Below are 22,936 nucleotides of genomic sequence, written 5' to 3'. Positions count from 1 at the left end.
TAGGAGGAGAAGCAGGAAGAGGAGGAAATAGAGGAAGAAGAGGAAGACAAAGAGGAAGAAGAGAAGGATGAAGAGAAGAAAGAAGAGGGGAGAGAAGAAGAGGACAAGGAAGAGGAGGAAGACAATGAATAGGAGGAAAAAGAGGAGGAGGAGGAGGAAAGTAATTAGAGGAAGAAGAGGAAGAAAAGTCATAAGAGAAGTAGGAAAAGGAAATGAAGAACAGGAAGAGGACAAAGAGAAATAAGAGGAGGAAATAGAGCAGGGGTATTCAATTAAATTCCCCAGAGGTCCGGTCTCGACATTTCCATCCCACCAAAGGTCTGGAGTCCATCAATAATAACGTATCATTTCGTGGCCATTCTGACTAATGACAATGTGTAAAAAATGCACATTTTTGGGGGAATCGTAATTATAAATGTCCAAGTTGGCAGCAACAGTACTTTGTAAAATGATAATAATAATAAATCATAAATCAACAGTCAAAAAGTCTCTTAAGAACTGGAAAAGAATGAGGATATTGTGGCCCAAAGACAGTCAAAGTAGTGGCCTATGGGGGATCTTCTACTCTTTATACTATATACATAGGAAAGATACTAATTGGTGACCGCTGAAATAGAGGAAGAAGAGGAAGAAGAAGAGAAGGAGAAAGAGAAGTAGGAAGAGGACGTAAAAGAGGACAAGGAGGAGGAAGAGGAGGAAATATAGGATGAAGAGGAAGAAGAGGAGAAGGACAAAGACAAAAAGGAGAAAGAGCAGGAAAACAAGGAAGAGGAGGAAGAAGAGAACGAGAAAGAAGTAGGATGAGGAGGGAAAAGAGGAAGAGTTGATGTCTCTCTTTCAGTTGCCCATCAGACAGAAAGAGAGAGAGAGAGACAGGAGGAGAGAACGACAAGAGAATCATGTGTGATGAGACACCTGAGCAGTTTATATCACCGCCTGCAGCCAGAGCAGGGTACAACACACTGACAGTTTCCTCTCTCTCACACACACACACACACACACACACACACACACACACACACACACACACACAGCAACTGCTGAGTCACAGTGAGAACAAACACACACACAAAAGATCATCTGTGTGAGCTCAGAGTCACAAGGACTTTGAAACAACATCTGTCTGTCAATATCTGTCAGTCTCTCATATAAACAGCATGAAAATGCTTTACCAAATGATGCTGTAACCTTTAACCCTGTATATGCAGTGACCTCTCACCTCTGCCCCAGAGTAGCACTCCGTTCGGGTCACCAGCTCGTCCAGGTGCACGCTGTGATGTACGGGCATGTTCGCAAACTGCAGTGAGAATATTTCCCTGCGAGTGTCTGCGTCAGGCAGCGGGACGAATATAATGCGATCCAGACGACCTGGACGCATCAGAGCCTGAGAGACAGACAGACAGAGAGAGAGACAGTTGTTAGGATCACTGACTTTATAACCAGACACAACAGAGTTTCTCCTGCTCCAAACACACACACACACACACACACAGTCTTGTGTTCAGTGTTGTGAGCAGAGATCTGCCCCCGTGGCAGGTTTGGTCTCTTCCTCAGGATGTACTGAAGCAATGATCAGCGGCTCAAACCATCACATGACTGAGGGGTCACAGACCTGTGCAGTGATAACTTCCTCCTCTCACTTCCTGGAGTTGTTTTCTGTCTGTCTGACCTTTCACCTGCTCAACATTCATTCAGACTGTCCTTTCCATATCAAAGAGACAAATAGATGGACAAACAGACAGAGCGATAGACATTTAGCTGTTGATTGTGGAGTGTTTGGCAGCAGTTATAGATGTAGTTTGTGTTTTTAGATAAGTAAGTGCTTGCTGTTTTTGTGCTATTTTTTTTATTTTTTATAATTTGTCATCATTATTATTATAATCACATTTTAACTTTTTACAAATATAAAAAATTCTACATTCCATCCATTAATATTATGACATAAAAATATGATGATATGAGCTGTCACTGTTTGAAATAACAAGTATTTACATTCATTTGTATAAAATAAAACATCTTGACAAGTACTTTTCTAATGCAATTGAAACTTTGTAATGTAACATGTAAAAAAAAAACAATTTTTGTACTTCTGAAACATTTTTGCAATTCAACTTTTTTTTTTTTTTTTGCAGTTCAAAACAACAGAGCTCACATTTTACATGTTTGTACTATACTGCATATAATAGAACATCAGATTTTCATATAATGAATAGGTTGGGCAATTCCACATAAATGTCAACCACATCATGGAAAAATAAAAAGTTACCAAAGGAACAAAACACTCTTTTAAGTTTTATCGTGGTATAATACATAGTGGATAATGCTGTCCAGACCGCTAGAGGGTGCCGCTTGCTTACACAGCGCTGAATGCAGAAATGCAGCCTTTTAAGGTTTAGTAATCGCATAAGACCATTGTAACACATAACGGACGGGCAAGGAGGGGGCAGGAACCGGCTAAACAGTAAACAAAGTTTAATGGTAAACTTAAAACCAACATAAACAAATGTGCCGCGCGGCCACGTGCGTCTCTTTCTCTCGAACCAGAGCCTCCGGCCGCCCCTTTATCTCGCTCTCCCGCTGATCAGCTGATTCAGCGCCGGCCATGCTACATCACGGCCCGTCAACACCCTCCTCCTCATCACACTCCTCCCCCGCCCGATTCAGGCCGGGGCACCACCGGTCTGACTAATTTCCCCCCATCTTTGGTGGCCCACCCCGCCTCCTGTGAACCTGGGGGGAGAGACGAGGGGAGGCGTGGGGAGAGGGAAAGGGCGAGCGGAGACACACAATGAGAGGAGAGAGAAGAACTTGCTCGCTGGCTCCCGGACGCACTGTCGCCCGGTCCTCAACTGATCCTACGCCCTCTGGCGGACGCCAGCTCGCGCCTCCCCCGGCGGCCAGCAGTGACCCCTCTGTCCCCAGGTAGACGGCTGCAGCTGCTCCCCTGGTGGATGGCAGCGGCGAGGACTCCACGACAGCGCATCCCTCCTCCCTCCTGGGTTTCGGCACCACTGTAACACATAACGGACGGGGCAAGGAGGAGGCGGGAACCGGCTGAACAGTAAACATAAAGTTTAATGGTAAACTTAAAATCAACATAAACAAACGTGCAGCGCAGCCGCGTGCATCACTCTCTCTCGAACCAGCGCCTCCAACCGCCCCTTTATCTCGCTCTCCCGCTGATCAGCTGATTCAGCGCCGGCCATGCTTGACTACCACAAAAATTCATTTAGACTCGTCCCTCCTTTTCTCCAAAAAAGCAAAAAATCGGTGTTCCAGTGAGACACTTACAATGGAAGTCAATGGGGTCAATCCATAAACGTTAAAATGCTCACCGTTTCAAAAGTATAGACACAAGATGTAAACAGTAGCCTAGTTTCCATCCACTTATCGACAAAGTGAAAATGCGCAACAAAATGTTTGTGAAATTTGCCGTCTTCTGCCTGTTTCCATTCAAATGGCCTTTTATCGATAAAAATGGTGTGCGTGATGACGTCATGTAAGTTTTGGTTTCTCGCAAAATAAATCTGCCCTTAAGCCGTTTCCATACAGAAATGCGTGTATTTCGCTAATTGTGTACCTTTCGCCTCCCAGATGTCCTTAATATTTCCCCCTGAAGTTTTGGTAAAATGGGGAGAGTATTGAGATAATTCACTGAAATTAGCCAGTTTACGGTCATTTTAATTTCACAAATAAATGCAATCAAAAGGGAGCAGCTGCCCTTCTGATAGGACGGTAATATTGGTCCTGATGTTGCGCCTATCGCAGGTTGCCACCGGTAGTGCACCAAGTAGTGGGGGAAACTTTCGGTCTTAGTATAAGGAGCATCCATCCATGTGTATATGCAGTGTGCACAACTATTAAAGAAACATTGATGCGGTGTAATATCAGAGTTTACATATATGATACATTCCTGATATTCAATAGGCTATTTTAAACAATCATCTAATCTAAAGCATTGCCATCACAACTGCATTATGTCCCGTATATTTGTCCAGCAACTTTTAATGACCAACTGAACTTGATTGTCATCTAAAATTAATTTTAGCATCATAATGCAACGTACATTTTCTGAAGAAGCTCAGCAAATGCGATTCGAGGTAAAGAGGGTTAGATTTAAAATATTTAAACATTTTAAAATGTTCAAAATCTCTTTTTCTGAAAGTGAACTCCGCATTGGACAAATAGTTCTGATAGTTTATAGTCTTGATAAAAGTCTAGAACATTCTGAGAATGTCATTCAGCTGACTTTTTTAGTCTACAGAACAGGGTAAGGCTAATTTAAGTTTGTGTAAAAAGGCAATTATATAGCCCTAAAAATAGATTTTTTTTTCGTTTGGTAATTAATTTTTTTCATTTAATGCTTTTTTCATTTCGTAATTTATTTAATTTAATACAGGGAATTTTGCCGGCATTTTTTCAAAAGTAAGCTAAACAATAATTTTACAGAATTGGGCTACATATTAGTGTTCAAAAAAAGCACACTGAAGCTTTTCTCCTAGTATTGTGTATTTATTTTTAATTTAAAATATCTTTGTGCACAGAAATGATGTTTTTTGTATTGTGGGCTAATTGAATGGTGTGGAAAAGCAACTTTAATAAATAAACGGATGTCTACCACGATTAGATGAATCGCAAAGAGTGGCCCTTCACTTGTTCTCCTTGTACTTGCCGATGACCGGTGCATGATACGAGATATTTGTGTTGGCATATATTGAAGTGTCATGACACAGATGTGTTTGCAGCATCGGATCTGTGCAGGTATGCCGTTAAGACCAATCCATAACAGTGCGAGTAATGCTTCACGTACAATAAATTGGCTTTCAAGGAGGTATACCGTCGTCATAATTAACACAGGCTAACGATTAGGGTAAATTCTGTCATGTGACACTATAGTTTTGTGTTAATGGCAATTTTCTCAACAAAAAGTGTTTCCAACGCAGATTTTCACAACATTTGAAGTATCGACAGTTTATGTGCTAGAGTTAAACGGAAAAATATTATGTCGACACCTTTAGTGATAATTTGCATTTCCATCAGCTATATCGGTAAACTTTTTAGTGCGCTACACTTTTTGTCGCAAAAAAACCCTTGGATGGAAACATAGACAGTATGTGTGTTAACATGATATTAATGCTGACTGTTAATGTTTAAACAACTTTACAGCTCAAATAATACACAAGTTTTAACAGAAGAATTAATGTAAGTGCTTTTATAAAATTAGAAGTGTCACATTTCTGTCTTTAAACCCTCCAAACATTTCCCCATTGACTTCCATTGTAAGTGTCTCACTGGAACACAGATTAGTGCTTTTATTAAAGAAAATGAACGGCAAGTCAAAGTTATTTTGTGGTAATCAATATTATACCACAAATGCTGTCGACTGAGCTTAACTTGTATCGAATCCAGAAAATTCCTTTAATTATCATTTAATTATTTAATTATCTAAAAATGGGCTTCACTTTCTTTAAGCAAAATATATATTTTATGTATGTTTTTGTATTCTTATATAAAGTATATAGACATATTTTATAGATTTAAATATATTTAAACAAATGAAATAAAAATTGTTTTAAAATTATAATAATGCAAAAAGTTTTCTGTTAGGGTTAGGTTTAGGGTGTGGGTTACGGTTAGTTTATAGTAAATATAGTTAGCTTTATCTAAAAACAATAGATATCTATGGTATGGCCCCATTTAGATAGCTGAGCAAACATTTGTATGTGTGTGTGTGTGTGAGTGTGTGTGTGTGTTTGTGTGTGTGTGTGAGTGTGTGTGAGTGTGTGTTTGTGTGTGAGTGTGTGTTTGTATGTGAGTGTGTGTTTGTGTGTGTATGTGAGTGTGTTTGTGTGTTTGTGTATGTATGTAAGAGTGTGCTTGTGTGTGTGTTTGTGTGTGCGTGTGTGTGTTTGTGTCTTTGTGCGTGTGTGTGTGACAGTGTGTGTGTTTTTGTGTGTGCATGTGTGTGTGAGAAAGTGTGTTGTGTGTGAGTGTGTGTATGTGTTTGTGTGTGCGTGTGAGTGTGTGTATGTGAGTGTGTGTTTGTGCATGTGTGTGTGTGAGACAGTGTATGTATTTGTGTTTGTGTGTGTGTGTGTGTGTGTGTGTATGTGAGTGTGTGTTTGTGTGTGTGTGAGACAGTGTGTGTGTTGTGTGTGGGTGTGTTTGTGTTTGCGTGTGTGCGTTTGTGTGTGAGTGTGTGTATGCGTGCGTGCGTGTGTGTGTGAGATTTATGGCGCTTCACAGGAAGTCAGTCTGGTTGTGTTGAAGCAGCTGTTGTGTAATTGTGTGCTGTCATTCACAATGATTTGCATCTTTTACTCTCTGCAGATCAACTGAGAGAATGCTTGAGGTGTGTGTGTGTGTGTGTGTGTGTGTTTGAGGAGGCTGGAGGGTTTTTAAGGCACAGCCGCTCTGCTCGCATTGAGTTTATAAAAACATCTAGAACTGAAATAAAGGACAATCATTTCAGCAGCTGTCTTGTGCCAGTGTCAGAGTCAGTGTGCGCAGGTTTCTATCGGTCAACCAGGAAACAAAGTCCCCAGACTAAACGTTTGTGACATTTATCCCATCAAATCTTTTAAAGATACTCAGAGTTTCAATTGAGCTTAGTAGCAAGCACACTAGATATCCACGAGCACAACGTGTACTCTACTTACATTCAGAGTTACATCTGTGAAATTATCTGTACTCATTTCTTTTCAGATGAATGGGCATTGTGAGTTTACACAGTTGTTGCTGTATGTGTGGAGAGTGAATGAGCTCCCACTTCATTGATTGCTGATCACAGTCAGAGTTTCACCATGTTCAAATGAGGTTTCTTTGCAGGAATGTTTCTGTGGTGATTTAATGTGCGGAAAGCACGCAGAAGAACACTTAAGATTGAATATTTCCTCAGAACAGAACGACTGTATCTGCGCTCAGAAACACAAATGTGCAGCAGAATGTGGCGCTGGTGTGATTGGTCGCTCTCAGGGGTGTGTCTGATATTCCAGATACTCGTGCATGACAGGAAACGGGTCCGTTTACAGCCGCGTAACCTTCAGCTGTAAGACTAAACCAAAGCGCTGACTGTAAGCCAAAACATCAAACCTGCTATCATTAGAAAATTCTGTCCTTTAAACAAGTCATTGACTGCAACTGTTAATCTCTATTAAGAAAAGTCTATTTTTAATGTGAGCTGTTTAAACATGAACTTCTATAAACATAATAATGAAAATAAGACTAACATTATTTGAATATCAATTCAACAGATTATGTGAATATTATGAATAACTAGGAATGCAATGCTATGAAAATGTTTGGCCGATACAGATACTGATTTTAACCGATATAGGCCGATACCAATATTTTGCCACTTACTTTATTTTGTCATCAGATTACTTGACAGGTCAAAAGTTTAAAAGAGCCACAATGAAAGATAAATAGAAGATAAAAAGATTAAAATCTCAATGTTCTCTCTTTGCACTGTCAAACAAACAAGTGATTTTACCAATCAGAAATTAGCATAATTAATTCTGACAGCCAGCATCATCCAATCACTGTCAGTCATGTTAAAATAAAATGATACATTATAAATTCTGAATCTATGTACTGATTATCATTGTCACATGTCTGTCAAACATGTTGAGTGATCCAAACATCATCTGCAGCCTGAAACTGAACTTTTGATCAGATTTTAGGAGTGAATGCACTTAACTGCATAGAGAGCTATAGGATGCTCCCATGCTCCCTATTTAGTGAATGACTTAACCTCCAGTGTGCTGTCTGTCTGCACTGGTCTCAGAACAGTTTGAAATGCACCTTATTTTCATCCTAACTTCATATAAAGCCTCTGAAAGACACATTTTTCAGCTTTTGGATGAATACATTTATTCTCAATGTGATCATGCACAGTAAATATAGAATTTCTAAGGAAAAATAGAGCTGAAGTACACAGCATGCATTGTGTTTAGCAGCGTGCCGTTTCACAATAAATCGCTCAAATGTTCAAAATGGCATATCGGATGAAGCTACAGACTCTAGTCTTTTGACTCAAACAGGTTTCAATGTCAAAACTTAATGAGGTTTCTTACCAGACGTAGTTTAGTTGCCGTTTCTACCAAAGACGATCTCCGCTGTGATCAGCGCTATGTTGTTTTGTCACATGACTCAGTCAGTTTTAATGTATTTAAATTATGCATTGCATATAGCGAAGCCAAAAAAACAACGTCCACGCATGTGCATGCATGGTCGCACGAGGTTCAAGACATTTTTTTTGAATAAAATGGTCAGAAAGAGTTTTTTTCAACATCTGGCCGGTGCTGTGTGTCGTTCGTCAGTATGTTTGCAGTGGTTTGTTTATTAGTGCCAGCATGAGAATGACATCACAACACACACAAACACACACCTGAAAATAAACCTTACAATACACACAGATGTGCAGCAGGACTTCAGACAGAGACAGATGTGTTTAATGTATCCGACACCTGCACACCATCTTGTGTGGAGGAATGCTGTGTCGGAGTCTCCGAGCAGAATCATGTCTTCAGATATAAACACTCAAACCAGATGAGGGTCAAAAAAATACATAAGCTCCAAAACCCTCGAACTCTACTCTCATTTACCGTTGTATCAAAGTTCTTATATACAGTAGTATAACTGTGTTATCTGTAATAACAACAGACCAGAAAACAGGTATAGATATCGGACAGATCCTCATTTACGTGGTTAGGTCAATGTAGCTGAATAATAGCAGTCTAAAGCCCTCTTCAGATGGGACTAGTTTTCCCTGAGGAGGTCAGGGAAATTTGTGTTTCACAGACGAAGGCCTACTTTGTGATTTTAAACCCGTCTGAATCTGCCAAATCTGTGTTTTTCTCACACAACCTCTGTAAAAATTCCAGAGCAAATTACCTACAAACTCAAGGGTCCTCTGAGAAGTCTAATCCCATCTGAATGCGAATGTCTGTGATTTTTCACAATGCTTCTCCTCATGTATTTTGGCCAATCTTCCTGCTGCACGTCATTCGATACGGATGCAGGTTTGTTTTGCCATCCGATGGAAAAATGAGAACATAAAATCAACAAGGAGAGCCAAATCGAGGAAACTGCTCAGACTGGTAACTGCAATATCAGCGTCAGGTAAGATACTCACCTTAATTTCTCAAATTAATTAGGTAATGTTATAACAGGTAAATCTTGTTTATTTCAGTGGGTTTATAATAATATTATATTATATTTAATAGGGTTTTTATAATGTATAATTAATAAATAAAATTAAACCAATAAATTAAATAATTAATTATTTAAAATGCATTATTTAAATCATGTGATTTTAAATTTAAACCAATAAAGTTTAAAAGATAAGTTAATTTTATTAAACGTGTTAAACCTTCTGGAACGCCCACATCTAGAAAACGGACACTCCCACCTCTGTAATAAACACGGAGATCTTAGTCCCATCCGAATCAGTACATGAAATCACAGACATCGGGTCATAATAATTGTAACTCAAATGTCCTTTAGAAAATGAATCCCATCTGAACATTAAGACACATTTAGAAACAATAAATTGGGGGTCTGGGTATCTCAGCGAGTATTGACGCTGACTATCACCCCTGGAGTCCTGAGTTTGAATCCAGGGCGTGCTGAGTGACTCCAGCCGGGTCTCCTAAGCAACCAAATTGGCCTGGTTGCTAGGGAGGGTAGAGTCACATGGGGTAACCTCCTCGTGGTCGCTATAATGTGGTTCTCGCTCTCGGTGGGATGCGTGGTAAGTTGTGCGTGGATGCCGCGGAGAAAAGTGTGAAGCCTCCACATGCACTACGTCACCGCGGTAACGCGCTCAACAAGTCACGTGATAAGATGCGCGGATTGACGGTCTCAGACGTGGAGGCAACTGAGATTCGTCCTCCACCACCCGGATTGAGGCGAGTCACTACGCCACCCTTAGAGCGCATTGGGAATTGGGCATTCCAAATTGGGGAGAAAAAGGGAGAAAATATAAATATAAATATAAATATAAATATATATATATATATAAAGGAAACTGTAAATTATGGAGCCTCCTTAAGGACTGGGAGGGAATTTATTTTCTGAAACAGTTTTGCATTCCCTCAGAATAGCTTTATCCATCCCTAATAAAAATTAACCATCATTTTACCACAATAACTATAGTCTGTCTATGCTTTTTGTAGTAAAAGCATAAACACAACATTTACCATGACTTTACTGCAGTAACCATTTTTAATCATGATATTTACAGTTCAACCATAGTAATAATACAGCACAACCAAAACTACGGTAATAACAATAATAATTCTGCCAAAAAACATGGTTACAACACTTTTACTACATATTTGTGGTACAAGTACTGTTGTTTACCACTATAAAACCATGGTTTCAAACCAAATAAAAACATGCACTTATGAAAAATCACCATGATTTCCATGATTAAATCTGTAGTTACCATTTTTTATTTTTTGGTGGTAAGAAGCATGGTTTAAAAAATTGTTTTTTGGCAGAATGATTGATTTTTATTACCATTTTATTATCGTTATTACTATGATTTTACCACAAATGATAGGATTAGAGTATGGTTACGGTAGTAAAACCATGGTAATTTTTGGTGAGGGTTGAATTAAGCTCTTGCGAAGGAACGCAAAACTCAGGGTATCCACAGGTTCGAAGGAATGACATTTAAGACTTTTTAAGATTATTTAAGGCCAAATAAAATAAAAGTTTAAGACCACTTTCGCAATATAACAAATGGTTTATGACCCTTCTCTCCAGTCACTTGTTTACCAGCTAGATGTGATGCAATCATGCACTGAATTACATTTGTATTGTTTGACAGACACCTTTAACAAAAAGTTCTTTCAAAAATGAAATTTCATATAGTATCATTACTTGCCCTCAACATTTAGCCTGTATGAATTTCTCTCGGCCGTGGAGCACAAAAGGAGATGTTAAGCAGAATGTTAGTTCACCAGTCACCATTCACTGTCACTGCATCTTTATTCCTTACAATGAAAGTGAATGGTGACTGAGACTAACAGTCTCCCTAACATCTCCTTTTGAGTTCCACGGACGACAGAAAGTCATACAGGTTTGCTACAACATGAAGGTGATTAAGAGATGACATTTTCATTTTTAGTGAACTATCACTAGTACATGTCAATACTCATCAGTTACATTTCGAATGGCGATTAAATGTTGACAAAATGTCTTTAAATGACTGTTCCTCCTGCTTCGCTTCTGTTCGGACACTTCTGTTACTGCTCTACAAAAAGAGGATTTTCTTTGAAAGTGGTCCACCAGCCTCCTAATACCGGCAGTTTACATTCCTGAAAAGGGGCAACACAGCTGCCTTCACACAGACAGACAAGAAAGAAAATGCCGCCTTTCAGACCAAACTTCACTTGCTGCACAAACTGCCATAGACTTCTTGAAACAAAACTACTTTTAGTACTGCCACCCTTGACGGGTTCACAGGACAGCGTCACCGTGGACCTCCTCAGCCTACAGCCGGTGAGTCCTGCGAATCTAACGTTCCTCGACAGGCTATACTGAGCTTAGAAAACCCAGCAGAACAGGTGGCAAAAGTGGCTGATGAAAGTGAGAGCAAAAACCAATGGCATAAACGGAGCTAGACCCAAAGGTGCTCGACATATCAGACAGTCACAAGCAATGCATATTGCAGCATTGGCATCTTCCACTCCAGATATAACTTGACTAACAAATACTGGTATTCTTCCACCCCCGATACATCTTGAAAATACATCTGAGCCATTAATGATTGTAGAGGAAGAAACCCCAAACGTGATCAGGCATAGATCACATCAGCCAGCATCTAACACTGCAGCTGGCAGGCGCTCAAGATCGAGCAGGCAGCGGTATTCGGCTGAGACCACAGCCAAGCCCAGCACTCTGATAGTGGGGGACTCCATTATCGGAAACATTGGTAGCGGGCCACTACCACTTGCTTCCTTCCTTGAGCAACGGTTTCTGAGGTAAATAAGGAACTTCTGAACATTCTGATGAACCATAAGACCATGAATCGCGTTATTATACATGTGGGGGAAAATGATATTCAGAAAGAGCAGTCAGAACTTCTTAAGAGGGATTTTTGAAACACTTGGGAGATTCAAGGTTCAGTCGTTTATCAGTGGACCACTCCCAGCCTGAGGTACAAGTCTAAACACTTGGCTGCACAAAACCTGCAACATGAACTTCAATCTTTTCTGGAGTCAAAGAGAACTGTTTAAATCAGATGGCCTCCACCCAAAAAACTTGGTGCAAAAGTGCTAAAGGACAATATCTACTTCTCCCTCCTTCATCCATCTGCAACGTGCACAAATCCACTCAACCTGGATGGCACACAAACACCTCCGCAGTGTCTGGATGACCACAGGATCGCACTTCAGCACCTGGATGGACATTTGATAACACAGCGAAGACACAACATCCACTGCTCAGGGACACAATCCAGGCTGAGCACCACCCACAGAGCATACTACAGTCGGACTGTGATGACATAGAACTGCTCCAAGATACAGGACCCAAGGACAATTTCCTGGAAAAAAGCCAAGGGAGCCAAGATAGCATACTTCAGCCTCCGGAAACATCAGAGCCACAGTCTCTGTCACCACACACTTTCTCTCTCTCGTCAACATCCCCACTTCTGAGCTTCTCAGAGAAAATGGAGGAACTAGTGTGTGCTGGTAGAAAGCTTTCCCACTCCATTGCTGCGAGCCTCCAGATACCAACCAAAAAATGGCGGGCACCTCTACCACCAAAGCCTGCAGGCCCAGCTCACCCTCCCTCTGAGAGAGCTCTCCAGCCACTGCCACAAGGCCAGGGCCAACATTGCCCTTCTTCTGCTCTCGGTGAACAAAAAACAACTGATAACAGCTCTCAGTGATGTGTGTCGGGTCCCCACTATGGTAGCAGCAACAATCACAAATGTTTACAGAACAAGCGGGAACCCGCTGTGCCAGTAGCCTTTTCTATATCTGTTATGTTAAGTGATAGGAAGAATAAGGCCTTCTTAAGATGTATGGCAAACCAATCTAATCTGCTGCATATTAGACGTCAATCCGACATTGCTGTGGGGCCAAAAACAGATACTGTCAAGTTAGCACTGTTAAACATCCGCTCACTAAAGAACAAGTCATTTTTAGTCAATGACCTCATCACCACAAACAACCTGGACTTTATGTTTCTAAATGAGACTTGGTTAGATAACAGCTGCAGTGCAACAGTCCTCAATGAATCAGCCCTTATCTGCTCATTAGTAAGGGTCTGAACATTTCGTCCACTATTATTAAGGACGTCACGCTATCTGACCATTTCTGTATTTTCTTTGAAATATCGACTTCTCCTGCCACTGAAGTTGGATCTGTCTCCGTCAAAAAGAGATAAATAAATGAGAACACTAGTGTGCAATTTGTCAAGGTTATATCTTTGAAACAGAGTATATCCCCAGACTGTGTTGATGTTCTCCTTCCTTTTCATAGGCAAAATCATTGAAAAGGTTGTTTTCAATCAGCTGAACAAATTCTTAATCTCGAATGGCTACTTGGACAATTTCCATTCTGGTTTCCGACCGCATCATTGCACAGAGACGGCACTCAAAAAGATCCTTAATGATATTTGGCTAAATACTGATTCAGGCAAAATATCAGTGCTGGTATAATTAGATCTCAGTGCTGCTTGACACTGTTGACCACAACATTCTCCTACACAGATTGGAAAACTGGGTAGGGGTCTCTGGGACTTTCCTCAGCTGGTTCAGGCCTTATCTGGAAGGGAGGGGTTACTATGTGAACATAGGCAACTATGAATCTGAGTGGACATCCATGACGTGTGGAGTCCCACAAGGCTCAATTCTTGTACTGCTCCTGTTCATCCTATATATGCTGCCACTAGGCCAAATTCTGAAAAAGAACCAAATTGCATACCATAGCTATGCAGACGACACCCAGATCTATCAAGCTCTATCGCCAAATGACTACAGCCCCATAGACTCTCTGTGCTACTGCACTGATGAAATTAACAGTTGGATGTGCCAAAACTTCCTGCACTTAAACAACAACAAGACAGAGGTCACTGTATTTGGCAACAAAGGCGACATTCCCAAGGTGAACACATACCTTGACTCCAAGGGTCTAAAGACAAAAAATCAAGCAAGGAATCTTGGTGTCATTTTGGACCTTAGTTTCAGTAGTCACATCAAAGCAATAACTAAATAAGCCTACTATCATCTAAAGAATATAGCCAGAATTAGATATTTTGTATCCAGTCAAGACTTAGAGAAACTTGTTCATGCATTCATCACCAGTAGGGTGGACTACTGCAATGGACTCCACACCGACCTTCCCAAAAAGACCATTAAGGTGGTCGCACACCGGACGAGATGCGCCACGCCACGTCGCAGCTAGGACACGGCACAGGTATCAAACATGGGGCACATCGATGCAGATCAGGTTGCAGACAGTACACACAAAAGTTACCAAGGTTTTTCCCTCGTTCAAGAATGAAGAATGCTAAAGTAAATAATCTATGTCCTTTGATAATGATTTGGGTTGGATTTAACGGAAAACATGCGAGTTGCGCTCTGTGGCACGGCAGAAATTTGAGCAGCCTCCAGAGTCGTAGCTGGGCGCTGCCGACAGACGCTGAGTGGCAGTGGCGGTGTGCGTACCTTCATTGAATACAGTTGTTTTGAATTTTAGAACACGCCATGTCGTGCACCAGACACGTCCAGTGTGAGACCCCCTTTAGACAGCTGCATCTCATTCAGAATGCTGCTGCCAGGATTCTCACCTGAACAAAAAACCCAGAGCATATTACTCCAGTCCTCATGTCTTTACACTGGCTTCCAGTTACATTTAGAATTTATTTTAAAGTACTATTACTCGTTTATAAATCGCTCAATAGCCTAGGAACTAAATAAATTTCAGATATGCTTGTTATTATAATCTGTTATGATGTATATTGATATTATAAAATATATTAATATTATAATATTTATGTAATTATATTATTATTATTGATGTTTTTTACTACATAATTATTCAAATTGATTCACATGACAGAAAAAAATACCTCCGATACATCAGATGGCGCTTCATAGAGATGGAGATGAGAGATATAACAGGTGTTTAAGCGTTTCACCTCACCCTGCACCCGAGTAGATCTGGTAGCTTTACATAAAGCATTTTCGCTATTTCTGTCTTACTTGTCAAAGGTGCTGTAATATGAGAGAGCGCCACGATGTGAAATGCGCTGGTGCACTCCAACCTCACCTCAATCCGGGTGGCGGAGGACAAGTCTCAGTTGCCTCCGCTTCTGAGACCGTCAATCCGCGCATCTTATCACGTGACTCATTGTGCATGACACCGCGGAGACTCACAGCATGTGGAGGCTCATGCTACTCTCCGCGATCCACACACAACTTACCACATGCCCCATTGAGAGTGAGAACCACTAATAGCAACCACGAGGAGGTTACCCCATGTGACTCTACCCTCCCTAGCAACCGGGCCAATTTCGTTGCTTAGGAGACCTGGCTGGAGTCACTCAGCACACCCTGGATTCAAACTCACGACTCCAGGTGTGATAGTCAGCGTCTTTACTCACTGAGCGACCCAGATCCCGGTAAATACAGAAACTTACAAATATGATATAAAGGTACTAAAACAAACTTAGTAAAATTGAAATGAACATATTATTAGAACAAAACACGATGATGGTTACAATCAACAGATCATTTTTGTGATCATGAACGGGTAATTTTGAGTAGAAAATGAACTTCAGACTGCACATAAAAGAAACTTACCAAACGTAACAACAAAATTAACAATAGAAACAATGTAAATAAACTTGCAAACCATGCAAGCTCTTTAATTATTCAAGACCAGTGCATGCTGAGAACACCAGCTTCAAATAGTTAAGTAAAATTTACTTATTTTATTTACTCAAATTAGCAAATAAATTTGACAACGTCTTCGACTTTAGGATTGATACATGATGATGCTTTGTAAAGATAAACAATCAAGCTAGAGCATTAATTTTTACATGTTTGAATGTAGAATTTACTTAATATTTTCAAGTTCACGCTCAAACTAACTTATTCTATGTAGAAAGTATTTAATCTTTTCTGCTATATTTACTTCACCACAAAAGTGAAGTAAAACATGGTAAAAACATGATAAATCGCATTAGCGGTGGTGATGTATAGTTTAAATAAAGCTTCTCATTTATGTTTGTGCACAATTTTTCCTAGTGCTGTATGAAATGTCCAAATCAATACTCCTTATGAAGAAAATCAATAGGAAATATACTACTGTAACCACTGAGAAAGTAGGCAATCACTGTTGTGCTCTATACAGGAAATTGTATAGCCATTTTAAAACACACACAAGGCTATACTGTGGTGAATGCTGGAGAACTAAACACATGTTGTGTGTTGTGGTTGGCATTAGTCTCTCTATTTCAGGTGGATGTGGCTCTGCAGCTTCAATTAAGAGAAACTTAAATTAGTGACCGACTTGCTTTCCGGAAAGAAGATAATTCCTGCTTGACTTAGGGGAAAAAAAAGAAAAAGAAAGAAAGAGGCAGAACAGACAGAGAGCCAGAGATCACGCTGTGTATCTACTTTATCTAAATGAGTACATACTGGACATCAGGGATCTCCAAATGACTTTCCATCAAGGGCCAAAATATTCAAAAGTACATTTGAGAGCGGTGGTCAAATGTTTTTTTATTTTATTTATTTAAATAAATAAGCAATTATTAGATCTTTGCACATTAATTGTAAGTATCATCAACATCAGGGATGAAAACAAAAATAAACACACTTGATACTGTGCATTTATTGACTAATTTACTGCGCATTTACTGCGCAGTACCGTGCATTTATTGACTAATTTACTGCGCATTTACTGTGCAGCACCGTGCATTTATTGACTAATTTACTGCGCATTTACTGAGCAGCACCGTGCATTTATTGACTAATTTACTGCGCATTTACTGTGCAGCACCGTGCATTTATTGACTAATTTACTGCGCATTTACTGCGCAGTACCGTGCATTAATTGACTAATTTACTGCGCATTTACTGTGCAGTACCGTGCATTTATTGACTAATTTACTGCGCATTTACTGTGCAGTACCGTGCATTTATTGACTAATTTATTGCGCATTTACTGCGCAGTACCATGCATTTATTGACTAATTTACTGCGCATTTACTGCGTAGTACCGTGCATTTATTGACTAATTTATTGCGCATTTACTGCGCAGTACCGTGCATTTATTGACTAATTTATTGCGCATTTACTGCGCAATACCATGCATTTATTGACTAATTTACTGCACATTTACCCGGCAGTACCGTGCATTAATTGACTAATTTACTGCGCATTTACTGTGCAGTACCGTGCATTTATGTACTAATTTACTGCGCATTTACTGTGCAGTACCGTGCATTTATTGACTAATTTACTGGCCATTTACTGTGCAGTACCGTGCATTTATTGACTAATTTACTGCGCATTTACCGCGCACTACCGTGCATTTATTGACTAATTTACTGCGCATTTACCGTGCAGTACCGTGCATTTATTGACTAATTTACTGCGCAGTACCGTGCATTTATTAACAAATTTACTGCGCATTTACTGTGCAGTACCGTGCAATTATATTGACGTAATGTACTTGCGCGATTATTACACGCGCACTAGCCGTGCTATTTCATTAGACTAAATATATACTGCGCATGTGTAGCGCTGTAAAAGCGAGTACCTGTGCATTTATTGAGACTAATGTTACTGCAGACAGTACCGTGACATTTATTAGAGCACTAATTCACTTTGACGCATGTTACATGTGCAGAGTACCGTGCTTATTTATTGACTAATTTACTGGCGCATTTACTGCGCAGTACCGTGCATTTATTGACTAATTTACTGCGCATTTACCGCGCACTACCGTGCATTTATTGACTAATTTACTGCGCATTTACCGTGCAGTACCGTGCATTTATTGACTAATTTACTGCGCATTTACCGTGCAGTACCGTGCATTTATTGACTAATTTACTGCGCAGTACCGTGCATTTATTAACAAATTTACTGCGCATTTACTGTGCAGTACCGTGCATTAATTGACTAATTTACTGGCCATTTACTGCGCAGTACCGTGCATTTATTGACTAATTTACTGCGCATTTACCGCGCACTACCGTGCATTTATTGACTAATTTACTGCGCATTTACCGTGCAGTACCGTGCATTTATTGACTAATTTACTGCGCAGTACCGTGCATTTATTAACAAATTTACTGCGCATTTACTGTGCAGTACCGTGCATTTATTGACTAATTTACTGCGCATTTACCGCGCAGTACCGTGCATTTATTGACTAATTTACTGGCCATTTACTGTGCAGTACCGTGCATTTATTGACTAATTTACTGGCCATTTACTGTACAGTACCGTGCATTTATTGACTAGTTTACTGCACATTTACTGTACAGTACTGTGCAATTAAAATCACGTTATGTCCTTGTGTGATTATTAAACTGCAAAGGCGGCTATTTCATTAGATAAATATATAGTTTGCATGTGCAGCGCTTTAAAAGCGAGTGCTTGTGAATGTGTGGAGACAGTGTTGTGCAGACATAATGACAGTGAGCAGAGCGCTAATTCACTTTGAAGTACGTGACACATACAGAGTACATACTTATTTAATTAAATAGCAGCCTTTTGCAGTTTAATAATCACATTGGGTCACGTAACAACCTGCTTTTCCAGAAGTGTGACGCTACTGTCAAAAACAAACAGAAACAGAAAAGGCTTCAAAATAAAAGTTCTATTTAAAGGGAAAATGTATGACAGAAACATATCATTACAGTACAGTTATGTAATGTTCACTGTAATACTACTACTAATAATAAATCAATAGTAATTTTATAATATTTAAGAAATATCTCACATCTGTGATGCTGTTATGCAGCACTTTATTTAACCCTAATATTGTATTTTGGATTGTGCTATAAAAGCACTTCATTTAATAAAAATAATTCAATATTATGTTGAAAATTAATTGTTCAATTTTCAATTGATTACAGTTTTAATAATACATTTATTTTGATATGATTTTAATGATACATTTGAAATAAACTGTTGAATATGGAATTCATAAATAAATAAATAAAAATAAATCGGCAAGTACCAAAAGGAAGTATCGGTACTCATTCTCCAAATAATGGTATCGGGACATCCCTAACCCTAAACCTTACTCTAAAAATAAAAGCATAACATAATTATTTTAACATTTCAGAGCTACTGTTTAATATGCCTTTCGATCTAACTCTATAAAAATCACATACAAAAATAATTATTCTTATGAGTTTAAAAATCATTGGTAAAGTCAAATGCTACACAAAAAAGATCATTATAAAATTAAATATTCCTGAAAATCTGTTTTTGTCATGAGAATTTAAAGGTGTGTGTGAGGGCAGTGATTTCTGCTGTTCTGTTTTGAGTCTCTAATCAAACATCATGAACCCTCGAGGTAATTTGAAAAGCTCAATTGTTTAGTAACAAGCACCTTCCACTGAATAAACCAAACGAGACCGGCACTCGGGATTACAGTGATGTTATCAGAGTAACAGAAAGAGGGATTTTACACCAATCTAGAAGTGCTCGTTAACACACACACACTCACTCACACACACACACACGCGCGCACACACGTGCACACACACAAAACACACTTACACACACACACAAAACACACTTACACACACACACACAACACTACACACATACAAACACACACAACACACATACAAACACACACACACACGCGCACGTGCACACACACACACAAAACACACATACAGACACGCGCACACACACACAAAACACACTTACATACACACACACACAACACAACACACATACAAACACACATACACACACTCACAAACACACATACACACACACATACACTCACACACACAACCACAAACAAACACACACACACTCTCACACAACACACACACATACACAACACACATACACACTCAACACACACACACTCTCACACAACACACACACAAACAAACAAACACACATACACAACACACATACACACTCAACACACACACACACTCACACAACACACACTCTCTCTCACACACACAAAAACAAACACACACACACACACACACAAACAAACACACACACACAAACAAACACACACACACACACAACACACACATATACACACACAAACACACTCACACACACAACGCGCGCACGCACACTCGTGCGCACACAACACACATACACACTCTCACACAACACACACAAAAACAAACACACAAACACACACACTCTCTCACACACACACAAACACACTCACACACACACACACACACACAACACACACATACGCACACTCACGCGCACACATTTCTGATCATGTTTTTTTTTTTCTGGTAAAAGATAAACATGAATGATGATAAAAGCGAAAATATGAAATGCCATGGATTGATATTTACTGAGTAATCCATTATTTTGTAGAGGGGGTCTCTGATTTTGGAGCAAAACTACAGGTCAAAAAAACACTTTTAGAAAGATGTCAGTGTCATTCTTTTATTTGTGCACAGAGATATGAAGATCTATTACTCAAATCAGCTGACTTCAGCACCTCTTGTTGCAGTATATGCCAATGGCGTGAGCCCAAATATGAAAAAAAAAAAAATAATAAATAAAAAACCTGTTTTTTCCAAAGTATTACAGATATATTAACACCCTTTTAGATTCTGGTTCAGATCAAACTTTCCTTTTTGCATCTTTATTTTGAAAGCTCTATATTGTTAAAGATATGAGGCTCTCAATCAGGGTCAGAAATCAACTTTTCCATTAGCGTAACTGATTTCCTGCATCTGTGTGACGGACCGTGCAAAACAAATAATGCTCAGCGAAAATTCAAATGAAGATTGCGATGTATGTATTTGCAACTATATCAGATGTGATTTAAATTAAAAAGACAGGAACTCATTGCAGGGCATTTTTCTGCACCCATATTTAGATTTTCGGTGGCATTTTTGCCCAGAGCCCCCCCAATAGTTCCGACCCTGCTCTCAATGTTGCGTAATGTGTAAATTGTTTTTTAAAGGTCTGAAGTAAATTACTGTATGTTCTAGTAAACTAGAAATGTACAGTACCTTTATTTATTGTATTACATAAAAACAATAATGTCAAATCTCGAGTTTGGAGAGTCCAAAAATACACATCTATTAAAACTAAGCGACAAATGTGGCTCATCTGTTATTGCAATACCTACATCTTATGTTTGGATTTCAGAAATGTACGTCTGCAAAGCTCTGAAATGAATCAGAGTTTTAAAGTTGTAGCTATTGCATCAGATCGCTTGGTTGAAAAACTGCAATTCAGTGCAACAAAAAAGAGAGCGATGTAGCGTTGTGTTATCCTACACACTATACATAGCTGTTCTCTTGACTCAACATCGAGGATGTGAAAACTATCAAGCAAGCTTAACTTCACTAAAATGCCACAACAGCATGCAGCTTAATTCCTTCAGTCTATTCTGTCTTTTATGTTCAGGCCGAGAACAGATGCAGCTCCTTATTCATGGATGTGCATCACTGGCATGGCTGTTTGTTTTTGGGTGGAGAAACTCTATAATCACAGCTCTAAATGAACGCTCTGAGGGGAAGCGCCGGCAGAAGGGACAAATTTTGTGGCTCTCCACACAGCGGTCCTGAAACAGAGATGTGCTCTGGTGTCCCGTCTGCTGTGTTTAACATCTGTAAAGGGTTTGGACAGTCTAACCCAGCACTCTCAATAGTTCAACCAGAAATACAAATTGTGCCATTATTTATTAGTTTATAAACTAGTAAAACAAGTGCAAAATTTTGACGAATCTTTACATAGCTCCTGGCATACAACAACAGTTCATACTGAGAAGGGGTGTGAATGCTTGGGTTGAAAGCGAATTGATTCGTTTCACGATTCACATGTTTTTGATTCGATTCAAGAACTATTAAATCCGATTAGATTCACAATGAACGGTTAAATTCTTTAAACACTTCCCCTAATGTGTCTTAAGCAAGAATAAAGGCAAACTACTTAAGATTGTTTATTGCACCAAAAGTAATTTGAAAGAGGTCTGGGTAGCTCTATAGTCGAGTATTGACGCTGACTACCACACCTGGAGTCGCGAATTCGCTAGTCGAATCCCTGGGTGTGCTGAGTGACTCCAGCCAGGTCTCCTTAGCAACCAAATTGGCCCGGTTGCTAGGGAGGGTAGAGTCACATGGGGTAACCTCCTCGTGGTCGCTATAATGTGGTTCTCGCTCTTGGTGGGGCGCGTGGTGAGTTGCCTCGGAGAATAGCATGAAGCCTCCACACGCGCTATGTCTCCGCGGTAACGCACTCAACAAGCCACGTGATAAGATGCGCGGATTGACGGTCTCAGACGTGGAGGCAACTGAGATTCGTCCTCCGCCACCTGGATTGAGGCGAGTCACTACACCACCACGATGACTTAGAGCGCATTGGGAATTGGGCGTTCCAAAAAGGGGAGAGAAAAAAAGAAACTTGAAAGAAAACACATTAAATATGTGTACTGTACATACAGGCTACTTTGAATGCAATAATAGTACAAGAGAACAATGTGCCAATAAAATATTTCAGAGATGAACATCATTACTCGCCTCAATCCGGGTGGCGGAGAACAAGTCTCAGTTGCCTCCGCTTCTGAGACCGTCAATCCGCGCATCTTATCACGTGACTCGTGGTGCATGACACCGCGGAGACTCACAGCATGTGGAGGCTCATGCTACTCTCCACGATCCACACACAACTCACCACACGCTCCATTGAGAGCGAGAACCACTAATCACGACCACGAGG

At 39.8% G+C, this 22,936-nt stretch overlaps 1 protein-coding gene across 2 annotated transcripts in view; it reads right to left on the bottom strand.

Annotated features, from left to right (window-relative positions):
• spata5 (spermatogenesis associated 5) overlaps positions 1-22,936 on the bottom strand; it is a 73,644-nt gene that overhangs the window by 9,452 nt on the left and 41,256 nt on the right. Inside the window, exon 15 of one of the 2 annotated variants that reach the window (XM_051658452.1) lies at positions 1,220-1,384. The exons of the other annotated variant lie outside the window; for it this stretch is intronic. Coding sequence (XP_051514412.1) covers positions 1,220-1,384 — 165 coding nt within the window. The remainder of the gene's footprint in view (positions 1-1,219; positions 1,385-22,936) is intronic. 2 annotated transcript variants of the gene reach the window in all.

This window comes from Myxocyprinus asiaticus, chromosome 27 (genome assembly GCF_019703515.2).
Source record: "Myxocyprinus asiaticus isolate MX2 ecotype Aquarium Trade chromosome 27, UBuf_Myxa_2, whole genome shotgun sequence".
Lineage (NCBI taxonomy): Eukaryota > Metazoa > Chordata > Actinopteri > Cypriniformes > Catostomidae > Myxocyprinus > Myxocyprinus asiaticus.
The sequence above is the reverse complement of the archived record's forward strand: the minus strand, read 5'-3'. Positions and strand labels throughout refer to the sequence as shown.